Source organism: Perca flavescens, chromosome 8, assembly GCF_004354835.1.
Source record: "Perca flavescens isolate YP-PL-M2 chromosome 8, PFLA_1.0, whole genome shotgun sequence".
Lineage (NCBI taxonomy): Eukaryota > Metazoa > Chordata > Actinopteri > Perciformes > Percidae > Perca > Perca flavescens.
In genome coordinates this window covers 2,452,907-2,474,723 of record NC_041338.1, presented here as the reverse complement: position 1 = coordinate 2,474,723, position 21,817 = coordinate 2,452,907, and the positions used below count along the sequence as shown (strand labels likewise).

At 39.1% G+C, this 21,817-nt stretch overlaps 1 protein-coding gene across 2 annotated transcripts; it reads left to right on the top strand.

The window, feature by feature from the left end:
• The first annotated feature begins 1,257 nt into the window (after positions 1 to 1,257).
• LOC114560673 (CD209 antigen-like protein A) lies at positions 1,258 to 9,678 on the top strand. Of its 2 annotated transcripts, none has more exons than XM_028586207.1 (6): positions 1,258 to 1,443; positions 2,602 to 2,688; positions 6,460 to 6,534; positions 8,124 to 8,257; positions 8,708 to 8,808; positions 8,906 to 9,678. In XM_028586207.1, exons 1-6 carry the CDS (start codon positions 1,362 to 1,364, stop codon positions 9,045 to 9,047), a joined length of 621 nt encoding a protein of 206 aa, XP_028442008.1. In that variant the 5' UTR covers positions 1,258 to 1,361; the 3' UTR covers positions 9,048 to 9,678. The 2 variants fall into 2 exon arrangements, with proteins under 2 accessions (XP_028442008.1, XP_028442009.1); XM_028586208.1 differs by lacking the exon at positions 1,258 to 1,443 and adding an exon at positions 2,166 to 2,260.
• Positions 9,679 to 21,817: the final 12,139 nt, after the last annotated feature.

Here is a 21,817-nt window from a genome sequence, read left to right as displayed (position 1 = left end):
GGGGGCGTGTTTTTTTCACGAGAACATCATACACCTAACACAAAAAACTTGTATCTATCTATCTAGCTAAACAAAGATTCACTCTGTACAGGAACAAACAAAACAACAGTTTAACACTTGTACGTATGGTGTAGTGTGTAAATATGGTAGGTTAAAGTCAAAGCTACTTCTTCAGCTAGGACCAGATGTACAAACAGCACATAAACAGGAAAAGAATGCTTACACCACTTCCTACAGATAAAGATCTGACATTTATTAACAGAAATGCAACATGCATATGTCTATCATACTAAATAAAATGTGCAAACACAAGAGAGCGAGCTGTGAGTGATATGATGCAGTGGGAATTAAAAAATAAGTTGAGATATGTTGTATAATAAAAAATGAATTTCAGTTGTTAGCCAATTTCACTGATTACATGTTTTTGTTGTGTGGAGTTAACACAGTGATCTGTAAAACGTTAATCCAAGGTTCATTTATATAGCCTACTGTAATCAACTTTCATCTCTTTTTTGTGTTATTCTTTGTCTTCAGATTGGAGGCATTTTATTACATATTTTTAAATTGGATGTAAAAAAAAATATAACCTGTATATTATGGTCTTTAGTTAGATTTAGTCTTTGTAAGGTACAATGTTGGTAACCAGGTTGTCCAGTACCAGTTTCCTTCGTAGTGTGTGTGACTGATGCTTTATTAGGTGATGATCATATGTGGAAGTGTCATGTATGTGTTTCTAATAGAGACATTTTCACCTAACAGAATGTATATCATTACTCAGTTTGTTTTCTCTGTCTAAAAATCCTTACACTCTGGCTCATGTCTGCTTTTATCAAATTTTAAAATATATATACTGTGTATGTTTTAATTATTTTATTATGGACCACTTATTAAGCTGCCCACTGCTTTGATAAAAAAATTATGAAAATGAACTAAAACAGCCACAGTAAAACATCCTAACTTATAGATGCAGGCACATTCTCCCATCACAATGTATCACTAACTGTACAGGACAGAGTACAAACAGTAATAAACAGGATTGTACTCATTTCTATTCAATATCTGTTTTACACTTTTCTCATAGGTGCATGAAGTAGAATAAAAATACATATAGTATGTAGAAAGATTAAAGGGAGATGAAGTAATGGCATGATAAAAGGGATTATTGTTTTTGCGAAACAGATTTCAGTGTGAGTCAACTAGTTTCTTCCTCTATCCAACCTCTTACTTAATCTGTTAACTGTGTAGTAATGGGTTTTTAAGCTCACTCTCACACGAAGACAGGGTCCCAAAAAGGAAACACAGTTAACTGCTCAGACCACGCTGAACCTGACTTCTCACCAAATATCAAGCAGACGCAGAGGATGCAGCAAATGGAGGTATCTGATTATGTTAATGAGTCACCGAGACCAAAGCAGAAAGGCAGTGGGGATGCAAATCAAACAGGTAATAACACACTTTATCAGTTGATGGTTTATGTGTAGCTACTGTTAAACAACACAGTTCTACTTATTGTTCTCTATCAAGTGTTTTAAGCTGCACTAGTGGCATGGCCCAACAATCCTGTCCTTCAATACTGAAAAAATGTTTACTGTTAAATATTTCATCAAAACCACGATCTTTGCCGAGTCTTAACCAAAGTGTTTTCATTGCATCATCATTTACATGAACACACATGAGGCTCAGGACGTGAACTCTAGGGCTAACTTACAATTATTTTCATTGTTGATTAATCTGTCGATAATTTCATCAATTAATCAATTCTTTGTTTGGTCTCTACAATGTCTGAAAATAGTTAAAATGTGGATCTGTGTTTCCCAAAGTCCAAGATGACGTCCTCAAATGTCTTGTTTTGTCCACAACTCAAAGAGGAGAGAATAAACTAGAAAATATTCACATTTAACCAGCTGGAATCATAAATAAAATACTCAATTTTCTTTTGTTCAATATGTTTATTAAGTGTTTTCCAAGTAGTATAATACAAAGGGACAAAAATTAGGAGTAAAACAATATGCCAATATGAAAAGAAAAGAGGAAGAAAAAACGATCTTGGCCGCATTACTCAAGACAATGAAATGTACTGTTGCATCACTGGTACTCTCAATAAAAACAGAATTTATCAAAGAAGAGGTGAGTGGCCTACTGTGAATCTCACAAGTGTTCAATGTCTCCGTCAAATTGAGCAAGATGGTCTGAGCCAAATCTTTTAGAATATTTTAAGATTGTCCGTCATGCCATTTCGGATTTTCTCCATAATACGGAGGTAAGTCTGTTAGCCAAGTCTTGAAGAGTGGCACTGCTTAGTCAAACTGATTAATCCATTTCCAAATGTCAACAATTAATTTGGGAGTAACTGACAGAGAAGACGGCCAAAGCTTGGAAAAAAAAAAGACCCAAGTTGTAACTATAAATTATGTAACTCTCCATTCAGCCAACCATTTGCATGCTAATGTAGGTTGGTTAGTTTGGTTAATTTACTTGATAATCTTACAGAAAGTTGAATTAATGTATCATTATTTTAATGTATCAACAGCACATGGCAGCCTCACATGGCTGCCAGAGTGGTTATACATTTTTATTGGTGAGTCTGTGTTGGTTTTGCAGAGAGAAGACTCTGCCAGATGGTTATCCTCAGCTTTGGGCTGCTGTGCGTCATACAAGCCATTCTCAATGTTTCTCTACGCCTGACATGTGAGTATGGTTTCTTCGTATTTGTAAGTTAAAATGTGGTAAGAAAGTTGCATCAACAGCACCACCATATTGCATGTTCAAACGCTCAGTGATGTAACTTCACATGCTGCTGTCAAAACGTCTACGCAACGGTTTTGCTGTCAAACTAAACCTGAACAACATTTGGGTTTTTAATTAATTTAAATGTAAACGGGAACATTAATGGAATATTCACCTCCATTAGCCATGTAAACAGCTTAGTCGGAATATTGTCCTTTTCTGAATAATGGCAAAAACTGAAATATTATGGGCATGTAAACACGGTCATTGACACCATCTCGGCTCTTTGTTCGTAGAGAATACAAGACGTTTGTCTTCACAAAGTTAAACTAAACAAACAACCATTAATCTGACTCTGTTGAAAATAATGACAACCTCTCCTCTCATGATGACAGTGTCAGAGAGATAGAATGCAAAACCGATTTAACCTTGTCATAGTTGAAAAACAACAATTTGGAGGGTAAATAGGACATACATATAGAACCTCAAAATACCATTGACACCTCTTTCCTCTGCAAATCTCAGAATTTGAAACTGCCTCTGAAAACGGGCAAATGTCAACGAACCATCGAGTTGATGTCAAATGGCTAATTGCAAATTTTGTCCAACTGTGTGTCGCAGTTCAGCAGGAGCTCAGCAGGCTAACTGTGAGCTAGTTGGATCTCCGTCACGACCGGAAGCCCGCAGCGCTCCATAACCGTGCAAAGTCACCGTTTCTGGGTTACTGGACTACCAAATGCCGAGGCCCAGACAGAGCTCCAGGACCTGCAGCTAGCCGCGATCTTTACCCATAGGATTGAAGAGACACTAGCAGCTAACAAAACCCCTCCTATTCACTAAAATGTATTAAATTGAAATCGGACACAAGCGTTAGCTTTAATAAGACCTTAGGGTAGTTGTTATATAAGTGGCGTGACGATATTCAAACTTATATATTATAGTTATGCCGAAAGTGTAGCTAGCTAGCTAGCAGCGATCTTTAGCTACCCATAGGATTGAATGGACCTTAGCAGCTAACGAACAGTGTTGCCAGTTACTTTGAAAAAGTAACTTAGTTACTTTACAGATTAGCCTACTTGATTTAAAAAGTACTTTAGTTACTTTACAGATTACTTGATTTTAAAAGTAACAAAGTTAGATTACAAGTTACTTTATTAGTTACATGCAGCAGCTGCCGACAACACCCCTACAGCCTCAACATAAAAATGACACCCGGTTTACTGTGAGGCAGCTCACCGTTGCCAGAAGTAGGATCTGGTTTATTATGGCACGAAAGAGAGCGAGTCAGTCGTGTTTAAGGGCAGCATTTCCGCTACAACATAGGCCTACTGCCCGACCAACTTCTTCCACTCTCCCCCACTTACTGGTTTTGCACCGAAGTCCAGCTGACCAGCTCCGCGGTGCCCCGAGCCCTCCCAGCCAGCAATGACATGTGGGGCCCAGATAAGGGCTTCATGGGCGGCAAATGTGGGCCCCATTATGGGCTTGCACCCGGGATCCACATTGGGGCAAGCCGTGGAAGCCCAGACGAACTAAAAGTGGGACCTGTAAGGGTACTGCATGGGTCTTAATTGGGCACTTCATGTCAGACCCATTTGGGCCCCACCTGCCCAAATGGGTCTAAAGTGGGCTTGCACCCGGGATCCAACCATGGCTACCCAGATGGGCTTTAAATGGGCTCTGTAAGAGTCTTATGTGAGTCCTAACAGGGCAATTCATTCCAGACCCATTGGGGCCCCACGTGCCCAAAGGGGTTTAAAGTGGGTTTGCACCCAGGATCCAGCCGTGGATGCCCAGATGGGCTTTAAAAGGGATCTATAAGGGTGTTATGTGGGATCTTAACCGGGCAATTCATTCCAGACCCATTGGGGCCCCACCTGCCTTTTATTTTGCTTGTTGTTCTAATTCTATTATTAATGGGAAGTAGACCTAAGGGCGACACGGCGCCCCCAACACATTTGACGCCCTAGGCAATCGCCTTGGTCGATCACCGCCGTGGTTGACAGCTATGCTGTAATGTATATCGAAATATCGGAAATGTGTTTAAAACTCATATCACCTTTATTGAATAAAAGTCTATCGTGATATATTAATTATTGTCCAACCTCTCCCGCTGTTTTTCCTTTTGGTTAGATTCTACATCAGATTAAACAGCACAAACCAAAAATACAGACCACTGTACAATCTGCAGTGTTATTTTTCTGGCAACATAATATTTTAACTTACCTCAATTTGTGAATGTCTGATATGAAGTTCTCCTCGAAGTCACAGCTAGCAACAGTGCTTTCCAAATGGACTGTTAACGTTTTGAGCGCGAAACAAGGACATACTTTAGTCATTTTAAACCATTTCAAAAACCGATACCAATATTTACCGATATTGAATTTTAAAGCCAATATCAGCCGATACAGTTATTTGTCTAAATATGTGTTTCTGCCCCAAGGCACAGGCGTCTGGGACTGGGCTATTATTTGAAGTGTTACGGTAGGCCTGCAACCTTTCTGAGAGTCCACTAATCAGCATAATTCAACACAGTGTGAACTTTGACCTATTTTGATGTTTTTTACATTTTTGGGAAGTTACATTTTTCATTTTCTGCACGACTAACTGCATTCTATGCAGGACCCATATATGTGTTCCCAGTTCAAACCCATGGCCACTTGGCCCATAAAAATGCCATGCAGAACCCATATATGCATTCCCAGTTCAAACCCATGCCCACTCGGCCCATAAATATGCCATTCAAGACCCATATACTGTATGTTCCCAGATCAAACCCATGCCCACTTGGCCCATAAAAATGCTATGCAGGACCCATGTGTTCCCAGATCAAACCCATGCCCACTTGGCCCATAAGTATGCTATGCAGGACCCATATATGTGTTCTCAGTTCAAACCCATGCCCAATTGACCCATGCCTGTCCCTTATGGGGCCCATGTAATCAGCTCATATGGGCTTCCTATGTGGGACTCATACTACAAAACCTACATCGGACCCGCTAATTTCACCCAGCCAAAGGCCATGCCCACACAGTAACCATGAAACCCGTACTTAACCCATCTGGTCCCCACATGTCATTGCTGGCTGGGCTGGTTGTCCAGTAACCCAGAAACGGTGACTTTCTCCTGGGTATGGAGCGCAGCGGGGCTGCCGCTGTCTTGTCAGACTGTGTGGACCTCCTGAAGACATGTCTTAACAAATTTGCAATTAGCCATGCCCATATTTGAGCTTTATATAGTAGATTTCTCGCATAAAAAAGTCTCAGAAGTTTTTTTTTAGTAATGAAACATTGCAGTGTCTGAAATATGAGACCTGCTGTCTCGTCTCCAATGTATGTGTATGTCAACCAATCAGCGTGCAGCTCATCTAAATATTCATGAGCATACCAAATAGGGCCGAAAAACAGGGATGCATAAGGGCCCATAAAATAACAACCGGCCAATTTTCAGCCCAATCAATGTTACATACCCTATTAGGAGACCTTAAGGAACAGTGTGAAATACCCTATATTATCATTATATCACCCCTTTAAGTACAATGATGAACTACTCTAACTAGGGTTTGGATTAAATTCATCTTTTAGATAACTTAATAAACAAATAAATTAATTAATTAATTATAATCAACCCTTGTAGTTTCTTTACTATGCAGTCATTCAATGGTACAGCAGTTTCTGATACTGTGTTATCTAAAGAGAACTTGTGCTATGCTAACATTTGTAGAGAATTCAGTTTCAGATGTTGAGGCTGGTTTCAAAAACCTGACTGAGGAGAGAGATGACCTGAAGAGGAAGCTGAATAACTTAGGTAAGTGTTATGAATAATTCAATAATCAGAGTTTGGATCCAGAAGGGTGCAAGTCTTATATTGGGCAAATAAAAGTGATATTTTTTACATGGAAAGCTCCCAGTAAATATTATGATTGTCTTGTAGTTTCTGTCCAAGTCACATTAAGTAACATAAAAGAAGAAAGTTGATGAGATGCTCCAGAGTAGTAGAAGTAGTGAGAATAGTTGGAAAAGTGGGAATGGTTTTAATTGGTATGAATTTAATTGACAAGTTGAATAACACCACTAATGTAAAAAAGATGTGGAATAATTAAAGGTTTTTTAGAAAAGCTAATGCTAAAGCTAAACTGGATTGCTGGTTAAAATGTATAAGAAGAAGGTGAAGTTGTACGAAATGTGGAAAAGTGATAATTGATTTAATTAGTATATATTTAAAAGTTGAATAATAGCCATATAGTATGAACAGTATAAACAATTTGCCTTCCGTTTTCATTCTTCCATTAGTAAGTTATAGCATAAGTCCAAAAGTAAGAAGACTACGAGCTACAGAATGAATGGTGCAAAAGATTTTAAGAATTTATACATTGACTTTGTGAATGTAAACAGTTTTTGCTCACATATAATTCATAAAACTGGCTGCATGCAACATTTATAACCAGTGTTGGTCATCTTACTTTAAAAAAGTAATTAGATACAGCTACAAATTACTTCAGTTAGTAACTCAGTTACCACATTGTAAAAGTAATTAGTTACTCAGCAAAGTAACAGTGACGTTATTTTTTATGTTCTATCACGCTCTTACGTTCTAAAACATCTTCAAATATGTTTATATTAACTGATTGAAGAATAAAAACACTATATACAGTATTTTAGAACATTTGGTATTTAGGATAGCTCTGAATGACTCAGACTCCACAGTGGACAGGGGTAGCATGTTTTCAACAACATACCTTGCAATCATTGTGCTCAGCTCAAAAGTCGAGCGTTGCTTGTTTAAACAGAGTGGCTCCGTCTTCTTCCTGGAGCTCCTGCTAGCTGCGTTACTTGGGCTTGGGTTAGCAGCAGCAACAAGTGTCGCGTTAGCATGTGTTGATGTGAGGGGCTTTATAAGATTTGAGTTGCTTGAGGCAGACGTGGATAAAGTTTTTTTTCCTGGGCATAGCGTGCATGTTACATAAACATTCTTGTCTTTAATTTCAATGAGCGAGAAGTAGTGCCGTTACTTCCAGTTCGAGAACGCTACCTTTAAATGTCCCTGGCTCGTCGCCATTGTCGCTGTCTTGTGTTTAGTGGTAGTCGGAGCGTGCAGTGAGAGTGAGACAGCGTGAGCAGGGCATCCGCCCACCCAGCAATCATCATTGCATTTGCACCTTGCGTATCCTTCAACCAAAATGTAGTAAAATAACGCCGTTAGTAACGCCGTTATACTTAAACGCCGTTACTCCCAACACTGTTTATAAATACTGTCACATTTACATTTGTTGACTTTACAATCATTTTTATTTTTCTCCAAAATAATCAATTGCCCTTTTGTTGTCCCAATGAAAGTCCAATGAAAAAGACTTGTTCATTTTGTAGGTCATTTGGGTTCTTTCTGTTTTCACTAAGCTCAAGGAGGATGGGAACATTTCAGAGGTAGATTCTACTACAGTTCTTCTATGGAGAAAACCTGGCAAGAGAGTAGAGATGACTGTCTTCAAAAGGGTGCAGACCTGATGATTATCAACAGCAAAGAAGAACAGGTATGTGTGTATGTGTGTGTGTGTGTGTGTGTGTGTGTGTGTGTGTGTGTGTGTGTGTGTGTGTGTGTGTGTGTGTGTGTGTGTGTGACGTACAGACAGACAAACATAGTTTAGAATAAAGAGTAAAAATGTTAAATGAATGCAAAGATCAATGAGGTGAAGGATCAGTTTTACAGGTGTGAATGCTGGAAAGCTTGTTGTATTATTTAAAGTTTGTTTGTTTTTTAAGATTATTTTTTGGGCATTTTTCAGCCTTTATTGACAGGACAGCTGAAGAAATGAAAGGGGAGGGAGAGGGGTAATGACATGCAGCAAAGGGCCGCAGTTCGGAGCCGAACCCGGGCCCGATGCGTCGAGGAGTAAACCTCTATATATGGGCACACACTCTACCAACTGAGCTATCCGGGTGCAAATATATTGTTTAAAGTTTGTTACTCTTTTTTAAACAAGGATTTCACAAGAAAATATCAGAAAGCACTGTGGATTGGCCTGACTGACTCAGAGACAGAGGGGACGTGGAAATGGGTGGATGGGACTCCACTGAAGAAAAGGTTCACACATTTTTACCATTTGGTCCATTCAAACTAAATCACTATCTTGTGCTTCTTGGGTTGTGTTCTCTGATAAAAGCTCTTTTTTTTGTTTCAGCTACTGGGATTCCGAGGAGCCTAACGGTGGGGAAAGTGAAAACTGTGGGCAAATATTTCATTATGATTTAGAAAACAGCTGGAATGATGAAAACTGTTCCAGCTTAGTGTACTGGATCTGTGTAATGAAAGTCCGTCCATAACTCTGCAACCAAACCCACCAGACAGAAAACTTAATAAATAAATTGCTGTTTTTCTATAGTTCAGTGCAGATTTACATTTTCACAAAAGCAACCTGAATATGCTCATGTGGACACATCATTTCCAAGTGAAAATCATTTCCAGCTCAGTGTGGGATAATCTGAAGCCTGGTTATTTGCGCTGCAGTAAAGTCACCTGTTAACATCTAGAAACAAATGTCCAACGAGGGTCACTGCTTTGGCTGAAAAAGAAGAAAAAAACTGCAATATCTAATACATGCTTTGATTCATTGCTTGCTGAATGAATGTATAAATGTTTATGTGTGCATCTGATCACATCACAGGGGGGTCTAGTCCTGTCTTTGTCTTTTCTTTGTCATTATTTTGTGAAGGCAGCCTCTTTAACACATCTCAAGGTACGGTTAAAAGGATGCTTGTGGAGGAATGAAGGGGTGTCATCAATCCAGGAGTGGGCTTGTGAGATGACTAGGGTGGGGGAGTTTGAAAAGATGTTATATATACTGTTTGCGAGATTGGATGTCTATACTAGAAAATGGTGAAAGTACCTGAACTTTCTGGAGGGCTCCTAACTACTATTTTGTTATTATTTTGTTGTAGGGTCTTGAATATTGTAGTTACTGGATGTCTTTTCTTGAGCTTTGTCTGGGTGGGTGGTAATGAGGAGGGGGGTGGGGGGTATGTTCATGTTGCAAATTGTATTTTTTGTGTTTTGTTAAAAATTAATAAAAATTGTTAATCACAAAAAATAAGTAGAGTAAGTAGAGTACTATGTGAATTTAATTTCATATAATTTGGTGGAATGTTAGAGGCTTAGGAAGATAATGAAATCAAAGCCAGTAATGGCCAGACAAAATTAGCTTTTATTCAAAAAAGGCATTTACTCCCAACTGAATGTATTCCTTTAAAAAAGAGAAGTAGCAGCTTCCCCCTTTTCCTCTCAGTCAAGAGAGGTTGATAACTGCACAAATCTGTTCAACTTCAGATACATAAAACCATACAAGATCATCTGAGGTTCATAACATAAAGAACATTTAGTAAGTAGATATGATAATGATAGAAATGTATATGATAATGTGTTTCCAACTGTCAGCATTACATGGTTTCATTTTTATGGCGGGGGACATTAACTGGACTCCTAATCCAAAACTGGACACATTTCCGGACGTGGATACTTGTCACACACATACTGGAAAATGATGTCAGAAAACAGTTCATTTGTAAGTTGAACCTTCAAGTTATGAATATTCATGTCGTTCTGCTACTTATTTTTACTCAGACATTGACTATTTCCACATGTTGTATCATAAACTGTTGACACGACTTAAGTAACGTGCAGTGGAAAGTTGTGAGAACTCTGGCAAGTGCTTGTTATTTACACAGCTGTGGGTTGGGAAGTTATATTAAAAAGAACTTGAATTTAAAGGAGGAAAAGCAAACCTGAGTTAGGGCAGAGTAAACAGAAAGAAAAGACCAAATAGATTAGGGAATATTCTAGAAAAATTAAAACAAGAAAGTGAAAAGATCCATTTGAAATATATCTACTGTCTAACTGGTGAGGGGAGAATAAATGAGTCCTTGTCATGTATTTCCTGTACATATCTGATCATATATACCTGAAAGCTTCAGCCACATTTATCAACTATATGTTCTATTAAAGGTGCAGTAAGCGATGCTGCGCTCATTGTTTTACCCTTCTGCACAGAGACATCAGAGTGGGCAGCATGTATTGTGGAGCATACGTTAAACTCCCTTGTGTCCATCCATTTCACAATAGACGATGGGGCCCTCCCTGATCCATCTTATGATTGCAAACCTTTCTGTTTTTTTTCCATTTAAAAGGCTGTTTTGTTTGTTTGAGAGCTAGATGACTTTGAGGAGATATTCACTCAATTTGACAAAAAAGTGTACTGAATAACATCACTTATTGTACCTTTAAAATATTATTTATTCGGATAGCGGCTGTGGCTCAGGTGGTAGAGCAATCACTTCCCAATTGGAGGGTCCCTGCAGTCTACATGTTGAAGTGTCCTTGGGCAAGACACTGAACCCTGAACTGCTCCCGATGCTGCACCATCAGTGTGTGAATGTGTGTGAATGTTTATCAGATGAGCAGGTGGCACCTTGTACGGCAGCCTTGACCACCAGTGTCTGTATGTGTGTGAATGGTTTTCAAAGAGTTATCTTTTTCCCCAAAAATCACACAGTATAGACAGCAGGGCATTTCTAAGTCAATTTTTATACATAGAAAATTAAACAGAGGAATCCATTAAATGCGCATGTTTCATTCCACAAAATAACCATGAAATTTAATAGAGAAGTGACCGCGGGATGTTTTGTACAAAGGAAGATGAAGATTCTCAGCCTGTCTCGTTGGGTAATTATAGAAATGTGTATTGTTAACAAAATAATATCTAAAACTATAAGGTAAACCAGTTTTTTTATACTTCATTTTAAACCCAAATATACAGGTTTGAGGAATGTAAATAGCATAGCCTTTGTTATAAGATTTGGCCTCAAACTGGGAAAGCTGATCAACTATTACATCATCAAACTCTTACCCAAGCCCCAACTTGAACAAGATTTAATAACATAATAATTGTTGGAGCTATTACACCACTTTTGTTAATATAGGCTATCATGTTGGTTATACCAATTAATATGCAGTTTTATGTTTGAGCACTGGGTGGAGCATTGCCTTTATAAAAGGCATAAAATTACAGGACTGACTGATTGCTAAAGACTGATTATATGTTTTATTTGGAAATTGTGACACTTGTATTTATAGGTGTGAACCCCTGATTTAAAGCTCCCACCCCCTTATCCCCCTCCCCCCCTCTTATCTCTAGTTTACTCTCACCTCCTGTCATATAAGGACAGGCTGCACCATAATTTTTAGTTTTTTCCAACAGTGGCCATGAATCTGACAGCTCCTCTGCTGCTGCTGCTTCTCACTGGTAAGACTGAACATGCTGTCAATAAATCACTCCTTAAAATAACACTTATTGTAAAGCAGTGCTATTTGTGAAATGATCTTTACTCCTCTTTTGTGTCGGTTTTTCTTCTTAAATCAACCACAATCAATTTTGTACCATTCTTTTAAGGATATACTGTACCTTTTCTCCTCCTGATTTGTTTATCTCTGACATGTCTTCACCAGCTTGTAGAGCCAGTGGAGAGCCGCCTGGTCAGTGCAACGGATTACAGGATCAACTCAACGCTTTGACCCAATACAAAAACCTGCTGGAAAACAGAAACACTGAGCTCACCAACATGATTAAGGACCTGGAGGAGTATGGAGCTAAATCGGGGCCAAATGTTTTGTTCATTCGAAAAAAATATATATAGTTGAAAAAATAAAGCTTGAAATTGAAAATTTAAGTTTTGGTCAAAACTTGGAAAAAATAAAACCATGTATTTGAACTAAAAATAAGTGTACCAATTTTTCTTTCAGTTTGAATAAAATATAGATTCAATTCTGGAATTATTTTGAATAAATTATAAATTTTCATTTTTCACTTTTATATTTGTTTTCAGTTCCACATTTAATGTTTTCAGATTCAAAAGTAATTTTTTTTATGGCTTCAAATCTTTTTTTTTTCGGTTTCAGATCTGTTTTTCACTTTCAGATATTTTTTTTTTTTGAGACTTTTGGCCCTGATTTGGCGTGGGGGGCGTGGGTTCAACTCAGAGGGGCGTGGCATTATGAGTGACAGCCTATCAAAGAAGGCAGAAGACTCCTCTTTCATGTTGACTTCAGGAAATGGTGTTACTGTGAGAACTATGACTGAATGCTTTCTATCCACTATATACATGTGATGTTTACTTAAACTGATGCCAGTGACAAAGTTCCATTTCAAAAAATGTTTTGGACAACAAATGGTACCAATTACATTATAAGAGCAATAAACTGTGCCAGATTGTGCAGTTCAGCAGGAACAATGACTTCTCCCACTTCCATGTATGACTTATAGCACCACAGTATTCACTGGCACCAGCCCACAGGTAGGACATGTGAAAGATATTAGCATTTTTGAATAGATACTTTGCGACGTTATCCCCTCAGTGGCATTTTTTTTTGTGATTAACACATAAAAGGAAAATAGGTGGACAGCTGGACAAAGCTGGCAATCAAGCATCGCTAGCACTAAAGTTAGCATTAACTAACGTTAGCTTCACACTAGCTGGTGTTTTTACACTAATTTCAGTGTCCAGCTCAAGTTTTTTTACTTTAACGTGTATTGGTCTTTGTTAACCTCGGTTTGTCAGAATGACCATAACTTGACACTGGCTGCAGTGAAGAAGGTCTCCTTTTATAGAGTAGACAAATATGACTTTACATTAATGCTCTGACCTGATAAATTACGTTTTACACTATAACGTTACATGTAACAGCATGACAGTTATGCCTTACAAAATATGCCAAGTGGGCAAACTTTGAAGGCTTCTACCACAGCCTAACTTAAGTATCAGAATACACTAACTTGTCTTTTTGTATTTGTATGTCTTACTGTCTGTTTTCTGGACCGTGTGTGTCCGTAATAAAAGCTTTGACTGATTGATTAACAAAGCGGACCAGGACAAGTTATGTTGTTTAAACTAACCATGAAAAGGTAACACTAGCAATGTTAGTTATCTATAATGTTTTACATTTATAAGGCTGTACGGCTGCAGGCAGCCACTGTCGAGTTATGGTCATTCTGACAAACAGAGGTTAACAAAGACCACTACACGTTAAAGTCAAAAAACTTGAGCTGGACACTAAAATTGGTGTAAAAACACCAGCTAGTGTGAAGCTAACGTTAGTTAATGCTAACTTTTGTGCTAGCGATGCTTTATTTCCAGCTGTCCACCTATTTTCCCTTTATGTGTTAATGACAAAAAAAAATGCCACTGCGGGATAATGTCCCAAAGTATCTATTCAAAAAGGCTAATATCTTTCACATGTCTTACCTGTGGGCTGCGCCAGCAGGTTGCCTTGGCGGAGCGGACGCTATGCTGACTGCCGAGTGAATACTGTGGTGCTACATTCAATGTCATACATGGAAGTGGGAGAAGTCATTGTTCCTGCCGAACTGCACAATCAGTTTATTGCTCTTATAGTGTAATTGGTACCATGTGTTGTCCAATACAATTTTTTAAATGGAACTTTGTCACTTGCATCAGTTTATTAAGTAAACATCACATGTATATAGTGGATAGAAAGCATTCAGTCATAGTTCTCACAGTAACACCATTTCCTGAAGTCAACATGACAGAGGAGTCTTCTGCCTTCGTTGTTAGGCTGTCACCATAATACCACGCCCCTCTGAGTTGAAGCCACGCCCCCACGCAAAATCAGGGCCAAAAGTCTGAAACCGAAAAAATTATCTGAAAGTGAAAAACCGATCTGAAAACGAAAAAAAAAGATTTGAAACCGAAAAAAAAAGATTTGAAGGCGTAAAAAAAATAAGTTTTGAATCTGAAAACATGAAATGTGGAACTGAAAACAAATATTAAAGTGAAAAATGAAAATTTATAATTTATTCAAAATAATTCCAGAATTTAATCTATATTTCATTCAAACTGAAAGAAAAATTGGTACACTTATTTTAAGTTTGAATACATGGTTTTATTTTTTCCAAGTTTTGACCAAAACTTAAATTTTCAATTTCAAGCTTTATTTTTTCAACTATATATATTTTTTTCAAATGAACAAAACATTTGGCCCTGATTTAGCTCCATAGAGGAGGAGAGGGACAGGCTGAGGACTAATCTGGAGACAGGTGAGGACGGATCAGGCCAAGTCTTCTCACCTTAACTTTACTTTGTCTTCATTTCTTCCTTTCTCATTCTTCATCTATTTTTGTCAGTTTGGTCCCTGTGATGTCTCCTGCTACCTACTACTACCTAAACATGATTATATAATTTTATAGCTGTAATGTAGGTATTTACAGGTGTTATGGTCAGAGATACACAATCAATTTGTCTTTATAGTGCTCAGGTTCATAATTGTATTTAGAGGTTATATCAGAATAGATTTATGTGGTTTAATTTTCAAAAAACACCATCTTTTTGTTGTCTCCTCTTTTCACCCTGTGTGTTGAGCTCTCTGTTTTAGCTACAGAGTGAGGCATCTCACTTCTATTCCATCTTTGTTGGGAGTCGCACATGTGCAGTAGCTAGGTAAGGACTACTAGCCAGTCAGAAGCAGAGTATGAGGGCGTGCCACGCTAGTGGATGTAAAGGCTGGACTACAATAGAGCTGTTTGGAGCAGTTTGTGAACAGTGTTTTCTGTTGGAGATGGTAAGTCTCTTTGGGGTGGACTTTGGGCTTTTTTACTTTGTAAACCTACAATGTGCACAAGATATATAACACAATAAAGGAAAGGGGGAAAGCCAAAAAGCATAATATGAGCACTTTAAATAAATTCATCATCAAAGTTGTACTTCTAGCTCCTGCTTGATGCCTCCGAGTCTCATTTGTGATGTGTGACTTTGCATCCTCCAGAGCTGAGTGGACGTGTGTACTGTGCGCAGTGTCCAGCAGGGTGGTGGGAGATCAACTCCAGATGTTACTTCCTCTCCACTGAGCAGAAGACTTGGGAGGACAGCAGGAAATACTGTAAGAGTAAAGGTGCTGACTTGGTGGTGATCAGCAGTGAACAGGAACAGGTACAGGAAATCTCTGTCTGATTGTTTGGATGTTTGCATTCTTGATGTTGAAGTCGTATCGTTACATTTTCTGTATAATACACAGAGGGCCTTGTACCGTCTGGATGGGGATGCTTATCTCTTGTTCTGGATCGGTCTGTATGACACAACTGAAACCACTGGGTGGAAATGGGTGGATGGGTCTGCGCTGACCAAACCGTAAGGATTTTAGAATAACTGTATTTTTCTGCTAGACAGGTTGATTCAAGACTTCAATATCAACGTAATAAATGCTGTCTATGGCTATAGAGATAGTGACAGGTCAAACATTTTGGAAAGGATCTGAAACAGACCAACAGACCTAACAGTGAATGTGTGTTGGGTTTCACTTTATTTCCTTGTTTTGCTACACACTTGGGAGGAGGAAAATGGGGCTTTAGGTCTTAAAGTGCTCATATTATGCTCATTTTTCAGGTTCATAATTGTATTTACAGGTTATATCAGAATAGGTTTACGTGAAAAAACACAATATAGTTGTTGTACTGCACATGAGCTCTCTGTTTTAGCTACACTTCTGTTCCATCTTTGTTGGGTGTCGCACATGTGCAGTAGCTAGGTAAGGACTACTAGCCAGTCAGAAGCAGAGTATGAGGGCGTGCCCTGAGAGTACCAAGCTAAGGACTACTAGCCAGTCAGAAGCAGAGTATGAGGGCGTGCCCTGAGAGTACCAAGCTAAGGACTACTAGCCAGTCAGAAGCAGAGTATGAGGGCGTGCCATGCTAGCAGCTAGGCGAGCATTATAACGTGTGTTCCAAAGTGACCACGTTTGTCTCTGAAGTAAAGGCTGGACTACAATAGAGCTGTTTGGAGCAGTTTGTGAACAGTGTTTTCTGTTGGAGATGGTAAGTCCCTTTGGGGGGGGGGGACTTTTTCACTTTGTAAACCTATAACCTGCACAAAAAGATATATAACACAATAAAGGAAAGGGAAAAAGCCCAAAAGCATAATATGAGCACTTTCAGGTGACATAGACACATGGACACTAGGTTAGTCCAGACATATCAGGACAAATAAATGTCTATATTTGTTATCATTCCTCTAAACAACCTGATTTATTGGTGACAAAGACTCCTGAAGAGTCATACTGTCACTCCTTGAATATTCAAACCCTCACTACACTGTCATTTAGATTTTGGCAGTCTGGCCAGCCGGATGGTGGTGGTCCCAACAACGTGGAAGACTGTGTGGAGATGTATCACAAGAACCCAGTGCTGGCCAGCTGGAATGACGCCCCCTGTGGAGCCAAGCGCCGCTGGCTGTGTGAGAAAGATCCAGCTGGAAAGATCCTTGCCTAGGTTGATAGTCACAAAAATACATTATAACATCAATGAAAAACTGAAATATGGATAAATAAAATAAACAAATCTCAGTGAGAATTAAAGACATATTTACAATTACAAAAGACTAATTTGTGCAAGTTGGTGATGATTTGGATATTATATGGTACACTTTGTGACATGCTTTGTGTTGCTTGGAGGTATTTTGTGTTACACTTTGTTTTAAATCGAATGTATTATTATTTGGTAGATTATTGTTTTTTTTACTAGCTTTTAGTGGGAACCTCCATTTGTTGTTAATATACAGTACAAGCCAAAAGTTTGGACACACCTTCTCATTCAATGCGTTTTCTTTATTTTCATGAATATTTACATTGTAGATTCTCACTGAAGGCATCAAAACTATGAATGAACACATATGGAATTATATACTTAACAAAAAAGTTTGAAATAACTGAAAACATGTCTTATATTTTAGATTCCTCAAAGTAGCCACCCTTTGCTTTTTTGATAGCGTTGCAAACCCTTGGTGTTCTCTCAATGAGACTTCATGAGGTAGTCACCTGAAATGGTTTTCACTTCACAGGTGTGCCTTGTCAGGGTTATTTAGTGGAATTTTTTCCCTTATTAATATTGTTGGGACCATCAGTTGTGTTGTGCAGAAGTCAAGTTGATACACAGCCGACAGCCCTATTGGACAACTGTTAGAATTCATATTATGGCAAGAACCAATCAGCTAAGTAAAGAGAAACGAGTGGCCATCATTACTTTAACAAATGAAGGTCAGTCAGTCCGGAAAATTGCGAAAACTTTGAATGTGTCCCCAAGTGCAGTCACAAAAACCATCTAGCACTACAACGAAACTGGCTCACATGAGGACCGCCCCAGGAAAGGAAGACCAAGAGTCACCTCTGCTGCTGAGGATAAGTTCATCTGAGTCACCAGCCTCAGAAATCACAAGTTAACAGCAGCTCAGATTAGAGACCAGGGGTCTCATTTATAAACGTGGCGTACGCACAAAACGGGGCTGAAAACGTGCGTACGCGCTTCCCACGCAAAGGTTGTGATTTATAAAAAACAAACTTGACGGGAGAATGTGCGGTCCTCCACGCAAACTCTGAACCGTGCGTACGCACATTATGGAGACAAAATAGGAATTGGCGACGCAGATGGTGAGGTGGTGAACTGAAGTCAGACTGCAAAAAGTAAATGGGAATAACTATAAGAGTAGAAAAAATAAAAAATATTGATGCCTCGAACATTCTTCTCTCCATATCATCCACGTTACCATGAAGATTAAATCCAGCAGTGTTATTTGCACTTGTACTCAGTGATAACTGTTCCACAAACTTAATATTTAATCGGTGCTGTCAAGCCGTCACATTGTCCGCTACGGAGTGCAGGAGGAGGTGATGGCCCGACTACATGGAATACAGGATATCATCAAATACCTACCATTAGATAACGGCAGAACACAGTGTTAATAACTAAATATATATCTTTAAAACTATGGATATATCATCAAATGTCAAAGTCTGAAAATACAGCCGTTAAGCTCTCGCGCAATCGTTACCCTTAATGTCCTTGTTATCAGTCCAAACTTTAAAACTGTTAACAAAACCTTCATGAAGAAAAGTGTGTTTGCCTATTACACTTTATTTCGTCTTCAGATTGTATTGCTGTGTTGGCAAGGTGTTAACAATCACAAATTGCTGTAAACATATAAATACTGCGGTGACCCCGTGCGTAATGCTGCATGATGGCACTGCTGGCCCTGCAGGACGACTAACCCCAATGGAAGAATCAGGAGAGAAAGAGACTTCAGGGACCATGACGATGGCTAATTTGCCGATTTAGAATCCCTAAAGCTGCCATCCCGGTCCAAATACAGGTCCTCGCCACTCTGGGGGAAACCGGCTGTTTCCAGAGGGAAATGTCAGACAGCTAAGTGTTTTTTTAAATAAATATTGTATATAATCTTCAACTTCATCACTAAGGCTTGTTTGGATATAATATATAGTTCTGTTAAATCTTATTATATACGTCTGGTATATCGAAGCTGTCCCCGAGTACCGTAATGTCTGCCGTTTTGGAAGATTTTATTAATAAAGGTAGTCTATGATTCCGGCCGAAATTATAATTCAATTGGCAGCAATTCCCGAGCGTCTGAGAGGTTTATTTATTTTTATTTTTTCCCCGCCAGTCGTCATGATTCGGCATGATTCGGTGTAACGAAAGAACTGCCAGGGTCATTAACATACTCATCAGCATTCACAAGGTGCTTTACATTGACTATTTATGGTTAGAAATGGGCGTGTACAGGGCGGGATAAGAGGCTGATCCACGTACGCACACTTGTAGTCAATCTGTGATTTATAAAGGGAACATTGCTTACAGGTGTGCTTACGCACGGTTTTATAAATCTGACTTTTTTTCAGCATACGCCATTTTAGGCTTTTGGGCGTACGTACACTTATAGTAAAGATCCTACGCACAGTTTTATAAATGAGACCCCTGATGAATGCCACACAGAGTTCTAGCAGCAGACACATCTCTAGAACAACTGTTAAAAGGAGACTGCGCGAATCAGGCCTTTATGGTCAAGTAGCTGCTAGGAAACCACTGCTAAGGAGAGGCAACAAGCAGAAGAGATTTGTTTGAGCCAAGAAACACACGGAATGGACATTAGACCAGTGGAAATCTGTGCTTTGGTCTGATGAGTCCAAATTTGAGATCTTTGGTTCCAACCGCCGTGTCTTTGTGCGACGCAGAAAAAGTGAACGGATGGATTCTACATGCCTGGTTCCCACCGTGAAGCATGGAGGAGGAGGTGTGATGGTGTGGGGGGGCTTTGCTGGTGACACTGTTGGGGATTTATTCAAAATTGAAGACATACTGAACCAGCATGGCTACCACAGCATCCTGCAGCGACATGCCATCCCATTCGGTTTGCGTTTAGTTGGACCATCATTTATTTTTCAACAGGACAATGACCCCAAACACACCTCCAGGCTGTGTAAGAGCTATTTGACCAAGAAGGAGAGTGATGGAGTGCTGGGCCAGATGACCTGGCCTCCACAGTCACCGGACCTGAACCCAATCGAGATGGTTTGGGGTGAGCTGGACCGCAGAGTGAAGGCAAAAGGGCCAACAAGTGCTAACATCTCTGGGAACTCCTTCAAGACTGTTGGAAAACCATTTCAGGTGACTACCTCTTGAAGCTCATCAAGAGAATGCCCAGAGTGTGCAAAGCAGTAATCAGAGCAAAGGGTGGCTACTTTGAGGAATCTAAAATATAAGACATGTTTTCAGTTATTTCACACAGTTAAGTACATAATTCCATATGTGTTCATTCATAGTTTTGATGCCTTCAGTGAGAATCTACAATGTAAATAGTCATGAATATAAAGGAAAATCATTGAATGAGTAGGTGTGTCCAAACTTTTGGCCTGTACTGTATACAGTTAATGAATAGAGAAAGTATATCCTGTTTTCTTGTTATTGTAGTGTAAACCAGAAAACAAATACAAAAATATAGCCGCAAGCGGCGATTCGCAGGTTCAAACCCTTTCTCAGCCAACAGAAGGCTGTAGTTCTAGTAGATTCTGTAGTTTTTAAGTAGTCTTAACTACTACTCAAAGTGCTTTTACATACTACAGGCACCATTCACACACATTCACACACCGATGGCGCAGCATGGGAGAAATTCGGGGGCCCCAAGGACACTTCAACATGGGACCGCAGGGCCGATCGAACCAGCAACCTTCCGATTATTAGGCTACTGCTCTACAACCTGAGCCAGCCTTTTGAACCACCAAACTCAAAGACGCAGGCAGTCTGTAGCGGGTTTTTAGCTTCACAACTCTGAGCAAAACCCATTCAGATGGTAAAATGCTCTATAGAAAAAGTGGTGAAATCAAGCACACACCTGTTTCATCAGTACAATAGATGCAGCATTTCAATAAGTCCTGTGATTTCACCCCACTTTATCAGATTTTAAGGTCGTGGTGTCAGATGTCTCCATTTATGTTAGACAGGATTGCTGTGGCAGAACCTGAGTTATGGACAATTTCCTGCCAGTTTAGTGGCTGACCATGAGGCACAGCATGAGGCGGGACCCCCCTCATGTGCAACAAAGCCTGCCTACTGGAATATGCCCATCTCTTTTACAGACAAGAGAAGGAGGGGCACTGAAGCTGAGGGGGACTGGCTTGTGGCCTTTGGCAAGATGAGGTACAGGGAGTTACGAAATCGTGGAGACAGTCTTAATTTCAATTTTATTTGTAAGGGACAGTGTGCAGTTTAAACATAAATGTAATCATTTAATGCATTGCACCAGAGTTAGCCTTAGGCTAATTTGCATCTGTAGTCCCACAGAAAGCACAAATACAAAAATTTAAAAACCAAACAATACTCAGTTAGAAAAAAAAACAGATAACAAATAGCAATAAAATACATCTCATAAAACTTGTCTAAATGAAGATGTGACAGCAACAAGTTTGTAAGTACATTTTTTGTAATTTTCATCGTATTTTATTATGTTACAGTATTTATTGCAGTATTCTGCTGATGTTTGTTGTCTTTATTTAGAAAAGAACTTTGAAATTGGATGACTCAAAAACTACACAGTCAAAATAGGTTTGATAAGTCCAAAAGATATTATTATATTCGTGAACTACTTGTAGAAATGAATGAATCAAAGTTAGACTAAATTATTCTTGTTCTCTGGAAAGGACAAATGTGGTCCTTTTCAAAAAAAAGTTGTTGGCCCTCCACCAGCCCTGG

Excerpts from the sequence above, each read along its gene's own strand:
- LOC114560673 (XM_028586207.1), top strand. The coding sequence starts at position 1,362 with ATGCAGCAAATGGAGGTATCTGATTATGTTAATGAGTCACCGAGACCA. Across the intron at positions 1,444-2,601 it reads TGGGGATGCAAATCAAACAG|AGAGAAGACTCTGCCAGATG; the intron begins GTAATAACACAC and ends TTGGTTTTGCAG. Across the intron at positions 2,689-6,459 it reads TGTTTCTCTACGCCTGACAT|TTTCAGATGTTGAGGCTGGT; the intron begins GTGAGTATGGTT and ends TAGAGAATTCAG.